The sequence below is a fragment of the Centroberyx gerrardi genome, chromosome 19, assembly GCF_048128805.1.
Source record: "Centroberyx gerrardi isolate f3 chromosome 19, fCenGer3.hap1.cur.20231027, whole genome shotgun sequence".
NCBI classification, from domain to species: domain Eukaryota; kingdom Metazoa; phylum Chordata; class Actinopteri; order Beryciformes; family Berycidae; genus Centroberyx; species Centroberyx gerrardi.
In genome coordinates, this window is record NC_136015.1 from 12,313,206 (window position 1) to 12,319,749 (window position 6,544).

The 6,544-nt window shown below is 54.7% G+C and overlaps 1 protein-coding gene across 1 annotated transcript; it reads right to left on the minus strand.

The window, feature by feature from the left end:
* Positions 1-344: 344 nt before the first annotated feature.
* On the minus strand, positions 345-5,874 carry ahdc1 (AT hook, DNA binding motif, containing 1). Its single transcript, XM_071920145.2, has 4 exons — positions 4,904-5,874; positions 4,558-4,807; positions 2,661-4,414; positions 345-2,118 (listed from the first exon to the last, which is right to left on the minus strand). The coding sequence occupies exons 1-4, from the start codon at positions 5,872-5,874 to the stop codon at positions 345-347; spliced, it is 4,749 nt and encodes a 1,582-aa protein (XP_071776246.2).
* Positions 5,875-6,544: the final 670 nt, after the last annotated feature.

The window sequence follows — 6,544 nt, forward strand, 5'->3', positions numbered from 1 at the left end:
CATGAAACCTCTACCTCCATTTTTGTTTATGTTTTTAGTTTCAGTCTTGAATTGAGTGTTTACATGGTCCTTCATAGTTTTGAGACACAAGGCACCATGAAACACATTGAAAATCCATGGCATAACTTCAAAGCATTGCATGGGCATCAATCTGAATCTAAAGCTTTTTTTGAAGTTTTATTCATCCAACAGCATCAATAAGTATGGTATTAACAAAATTGTGTAATCCACAGTACGCAGTCAACTGGATATGTGAATTAGAGCTGCAGAGCTAGTGCTTGGTGCCTTTCTTGCTTGAATGGAAGCTGAGTAATGAGCGGTAGCAGGTTGTATCTCACCTGCAGCTACAGGCTGGTGACACTGAAGCTGTCATCGCTGGCCGGGTCCAGGAGCTGGCACAGAACCCCACTTCCCCGGGCCGCCTGGGGGGGGTAGCGGTGGCCCATCCCCTGGTAGGACTGGTGGGTCAGGGAGTAGCCGCCCATGTCCTCCTGGTGGGGCGAGGAGTCCAGGGGAGGCTTGGGGTAGGGGGAGTGGGGCAGGGGGCCCTGGCGGTGGCCTGCGCTCATGGGGTGGGGGGTCAGGTCCCGCTTGAGGGGGGGCATGGTGGAGGGAGAGCTACGCTCCTCGAACAGCAGGGGCGTGGAGTGGGGGTGGAGGCTGGGGTTGGGGTTGGAGTGGGGATGGGAGTGGAGGTGAGGGTTGGGGTTGGTGTGTGTGTTGTGGTGGGAATGAGACTGGGACTGATTGTTGGCGTGGGGGTTTGGGTGGGAGTGGGGGCTGCTGTGGAGGTGTGAGCTGGGGTGGGTGTTGGTGTGTGAGCTCAGGTTGGAGTGGGGTTGTGTGTTGTGATGGTGCGTGTCATGTGTGTGGGGATTTGGGTTCATGTGCGCGTGGGTGTTTGTGTTTGGGCTAGCGAGGGGGTTACCATGTGTATTTCCATGAGGACTTGTGTGCGGGTTGGTGATTGTGTGCATGGTCGTATTTGAGTGTGTGCCGTGTGAGTGGGGGCTGGGGCTGCCGCTGTGCGATGTCTGTCCGTACCAGTAGGGGGAGCTACAGTAGCTGGGGGAGTCGTACTGCGAGTACTGCGGGTCTTTGGGAGGGGGGCGGTGGGGGGGGCTCAGTGCTGTGCCACAATGGGGTGTTACCCTAGGTGATGGAGAGCAGGAGGGGGAGAAGGTCCTGGAGGGGACAGGGTGGTAAGTCTGGGGGGGAGGAGGGGTGGGCTTGGGAGGGTAGGGGGGAGATGAGACACTGGGGGAGTGGGAAGAGGAGGACTCCCCCGGGTAGATGGCTGGATATCGCTCCTCGGAGGAAGGGGTGGAGGGGTGGGCGGAATAAGGGGAGGGGTACTCACAGGGGTCCTGGAGGTAGCTGGCGGGTGGTGCAGGGTTTGGAGTGGCCAGAGGGGAGAGGCTGCTGCTGTCCCCACTATAATAGTCCAGCCCCTCCTGGAACAGCCCAGACCCCTCTGGGCCTCCTGCGGTCCCCGCTCCTCCCGCTCCTGACGCAGCGGCAGCCTTGGCCCTGGCTTTGGCCCCCGATGGCCTCTCTCTCTGACACGGGGACAAACCCCCTCTGCCTCCTCTAGACCCTCTGGCCCGTCCTCCAACCCCTCCCCGTTTAGGACCTGGGGTGGGTGTTGGAGAGGGGCTGGATGGGGAATCGGGGAGTAGAGCAGAGCCCCCCTCTTTCTCTGATTGTGGTTCAGCCCGTTTCCTGCGTCCGCGGCCCTGCTTGCTGCCTCCCCCGCCCTGGAAGAGTACATTCTGGCTCCAGTTATAGGACGGTCCCGTAGCGCTCTCATGCCAATCCATCATCAACTTCTCCAGGCTGGACAGGCTTGATTGACCACCCTCCCCACCAATAGGAGCAGGCTCTTTCTGTTTATAAGTCCCACCCCCTGAGCTCGGTCCGCTGCCAGTGGCTGCAGAGCCCAGATGGGAAGAGTCAGAGGAGGATTCTGATAAGCTCTCGGGGAAGGGTGGTCGCTTGGCCTTCTGGGGGGTGTAGTTTGAGATATCGAGGATGTCTTTGGACTCACTGGAGCCATATTCACCGAAGCCATGATACTGAGGCCCGAAGCTGTCCGCTGCCCAGCCACCAAAGCCTTGTCTGAAAAAAACACCCCACATAGCAAACACACATCAGAGAAGACAAAGAGCCCTTCAGCAATATTTCATCTAAGGATTTTTAATTAAATTTTATCACAAATGTACAAATTACAGTAATGTGATCCAGATTATATAGTTTTTTCTCTGTGCTGTGTTGCAGTAATGAATAAATCAGTAATAAGAGTCTGAAAAAAAAACCCTGAACATGGTGTTGACAATGGATTCCTGGGACTCACCAGGACTACACTCCAGGGTGTCCACCATAGCCATGGGGTAGCTAATGTCAGATATTGACTGTTCATTACCTCATCATAGACATGTATCCAATTTTCATTTCATCCAATTCACATTTTCTTTGATGCTACCATGGTCAGACTTTCATTTGTTTGGTTTTCTTTTTTGAGTGAGTGGAGGAAAATATTGAATCACCCATTCATTAATTTGTGAAACATGCTTTTGTAGTTTTATAGCATCTAAAGATGTTTTCTACCATTCTTTCTAAGATAGCTTTGCAATGGTTTGGTATGGCAAAAAGTGATTTACCTGTAGCTCCACTGATTGGAGTTGTACTGTTTGTAACCCTCTGGGGAGGAGGAGGAGCTGAAGGGGCTACCTTTGGCCATGGCCATGTACCCTCCTCCTGGTGATGTGGGTCCTGCCGACTCCCCCCGCACCATGGAGGAATGAGCCGCTGCAGGATATCCACTGTAGCCCCGCTTGGCTGTTGCTTGGTAGCTGGAATAACCCATCTGACCCTGGCCAACAGGGGTGGATTTGCCACTGCTGTGTCCGGACCCATATGAAAAGCTGCAGTCTGAGGATCTCTGTGGCACGGCACCAACCCCTGCAGGAGAGGAGGAGGAGTAGCCAGAGGAGTAGTGGCCATAGGAGGAGGGATGGGGGGAGCTGGGGGAGTGGGAGAGGGAGAGGGATGGAGGAGTGGATTTGGGATAGGCAGATGTGGTTGGGGAGGTTTGGGCCAGGCTGCCATAGCTGTAGGGAGGCCTGGCTGAGGAGCAGTGCGTCTGGGCTGGACCCTCCACCCCAGCAGCCGGACCCTTGGTGCTCCGTTTGGAAAATGCGGGGGACCAGCTGGGGCCAGGGGCGGGGCTGGAAGGCTCGTAGCCAGGTGTGGATGGAGCTTTGCGGGGGTCTGACTGAGAGGAGGAGATGTCCAACAGGTCTGAAGAATCGTCCGAGTCGAGCAGTGATCGGAAATATCCGGCAAACAGGCCCTGTGAATCCTCCCCAGCTGGCCCACCCCCTCTGCTTCCTCCTGGACTGCTGAAGGCACCTCCCCTTCCAACCTCACAGGAGGAAAAGCCCCCCCTCGGTGATCCACAAATCTGGTACCCAGCCAGACCTTTCTCCTTGTTCATACTCCCCTCCTCTCCCCAACCACCTGCCCCGTTGGCCCAGTCCTGCCCCACGGAGACCCCAGCCCCGGCCTTAAATGCCCCGTTCTTTCTCGGACGTCTCTTCCTGACTGCTTTCTCTGTCCCGAGCTCGCTTCCTACGACACCCCCTCCCCTACCAACCCCGCCTCCACCCGCACCCTTCCCCCTCTTCCTGGGTAATCCGGGCTCGGACTGGGGGCTGAGTTTCCGCTTCTTGCCAATGGATTCGAAGAAGTCACTGAAGGTGCTCTTATTGCGTTCACTGCCCCCAATTCCCCCTGCTGCCCCTCCCCCTCTCCCAATGCCCCCTCCCCTGCCACCTCTGCGCCTAAACCCAGTGAGCCGGTGCAACAGGGTGGATATTCCGGGGTTTTCCAAGGGAGTGTGGAAGCTCTCCGGCTCGCTGGGTGTCCAGCAGCGAGGAGGTGAGCAGCGGCCGGTGGCAGGTGGTTGGCGGTTTAAAAAGGCCAGTTTGGACAGAACATCCCCGTACTCCGTTTTCACATCATTGGTATCGTTAACATAGGATGGGTAAGGGGAAGGGAGTTTAGTCCGACGTCGCCTCCGGGGCTTCTTGGGCTGGTCTCCATTACCACCAGCATTCCCAGCATTCACAGGCTCTCCTGGTATTCCTGGCACGGCCTGTTTAGGCGGGCGTCCTCGCCGACGTTTGAGTATAACAGGGAGCTCTCCAGGTGGGAACATCACCATGACACTCTTCCCGTTGTTCTTCATGCGGAGAAGCGCTGTGGGCTCTCGAACCGCCTCTGAACCCTCCAGACCCCCCTCACTGCTTTTCTCCGTTCCAGTAACTGTCTCCAAATTAGAAATCTTGTAGCTCTTCTGTCGACGGCTGAGGTTAACGGGAATGCGAGCGACCTTCACCACGATCTTTCTCACCTGGAGAGCAGAGACCAACACAAACATAAAAGATTACAAATTATTAGGCCATCATATCTATCATATCTATTTCATACATCTCTACAGTGTACTTTATGTCAACGAATAGCTGCAGTGGCGTGTTACTTTACAAATTAACTTACTCCCACAAAACGTCCACGCCTCCGTTTAGAGGCAGGAGACACCTCCATATCAACAGGTTCCTCCTTCGTCACAGTTGGCTGAGGTGAGGAGATGGTTGATGTGCAGGGAAAGGGAGGATGAGGGGTGGAACGATGAGGGATGGAGTGGGAGGATTGCCGGTGTTTTACAACATTTTTCGGACCAGCTCTCTGTACAGATTTGGGTGAGGGTCTAGGCCCAGGTCTAGATTTAGGTCCAGGTTTAGGTCCAGATTTAGGTCCAGGTTTAGGTCCAGGTTTAGGTCCAGGTTTAGGTCCAGGTTTAGGCCCAGGTTTAGGCCCAGGTTTAGGTCCAAGTTTAGGTCCAAGTTTGGGCCCAGGTTTAGGTATAGCTTTAGGAACAGGTTTGGGGACAGTTAGAGCTAGAGGGATGTCTGTGGGGCAAGGAGCTGCAGGGAGAACAGCCTCCACAGAGGGGTGCTCTTCTTTCTCGCCCACCGCCACCTCCTCCTCTTTGACCCTCCAGATCTTCTCCTCTATTACTTCATCCTCCTCCTCTCCTCCCCTCTCCCTCCCTGCTCTCCTCTCTCCATCCTCTGTGCTTCGGCGGAGGCGGGAGGACTTGCGGAGGTGACAGGGGAAGCGGGGACGCCCGGAGCTGCGGAGTGCATACTTCCTCTCTGCCTCTACAGGAAGAGGAGAGGGGCCTGGGGGAGGGTTTGGACCAATAGGAACAGGACAGAAGGTTGAGGGTATGTCTGTCTCCGCAGTGAGGACTGGGGCTGCCAGCTGATTGGTGGAGGCAGGATGATTGACAAGTGGCAGAGGCAAGGGTTGAGGTGAGGTTGCGTGTGTAGTCTCCGGTGAGAGAGTTCTGGGCTGTTCTGGCCCTGCAGAGCCCGTATGTGTGTCGACATCCATGTGTGCACAATTGTCCACGTGTGCGTGTGAAACAGCCTGTGCATGCACATCTGGGTCCATGTGCGTTTGCATGTTTCTGAGTGTCTCTGCAAGTGTGTGTGTTTCGGGGGGGTGAGTCTCCGTCTGCCTCCGCCGCCGTGCGCTGTGCCCCAGTCTTCTCTGTAGATGGAGGCCGTTGGCCAGGGCAGAGGGAGAGGAGGGGGGGAAGTGGTCATAGGTCACCGGTGCCGGTCCATCGTTGGAGGGTTCCAGGGCCCCCTCCTGGACCCCCAGTTCCCTGGTCCAGAGCTCAGGCCCTTCCAGCCCCTCCAGCCCCTCCAGCCCCCCCACACACCCCTTGTCCTCTGCCAGAGCCCCACCACAGCCCCCTGGAGCCTCACCTCCGCCCGAACGTAGGCGCCCTGACAGGCCACTCATCCAATGGAACTGCAAATGTCTTGCTGGCAGTGAGGGAGGAAAAAGAGTGAGGAAGTTTTCTGCTGTGTGTGTAAATGAGTGTCTCTTCTTCGTAGCTGTCTTCCTCCTACAGCTGTCTAGCAGGAAGATTCAAGGACCTAAGCATAGAAATAAAAACAATACAATCTATTGGCTAGGCAATCCACAAATCATTAAGCACCTCCTTGTTGCAGTTGATTTGGAGGTATTTAGTGTAAATTCTTTGACATTAAATACCCCTAAAAACATTGGTCACAATATAGCTATGCCAACAAATATATGAAAAAAACATGCAATCATTAAGCAATTACATTCAAGATTCAATTGTGGTTGAGTGATAGAATTGTGAACATTTTTGGCAATGGGCCATAAACTTAATCACTACAGCACTTTGTTCAATTAACTGTGCCGCCCACACAACAGCATTACAACATAACATTACATTTACCATTCATGTCCTGCTCAGTTGTTTGCTTTTACTGGGTGGTTGTGCCGCTGATTCTGATTTTGATTCTGGGTTGAGCCTCACTCTGTCTGTCTGCCTGACTGGCTGGCTTCTGCAGGGGATCATTGGGTCATCAATACTGCAGTGGAGAACTCACATACTTCTCTCTCTCCCCTCTGCTCCTCTCTTTTGCCCATGGTTGCTAGA

Bases quoted from the DNA above. Each gene is read 5' to 3' on its own strand.
- ahdc1 (XM_071920145.2), bottom strand. From the start codon at position 5,874: ATGAGTGGCCTGTCAGGGCGCCTACGTTCGGGCGGAGGTGAGGCTCCA. The intron at 4,415-4,557 runs GTAAGTTAATTT...TCTGCTCTCCAG, and splicing joins GGCGTGGACGTTTTGTGGGA to GTGAGAAAGATCGTGGTGAA. The intron at 2,119-2,660 runs GTAAATCACTTT...TGTTTTTTTCAG, and splicing joins TCCAATCAGTGGAGCTACAG to ACAAGGCTTTGGTGGCTGGG.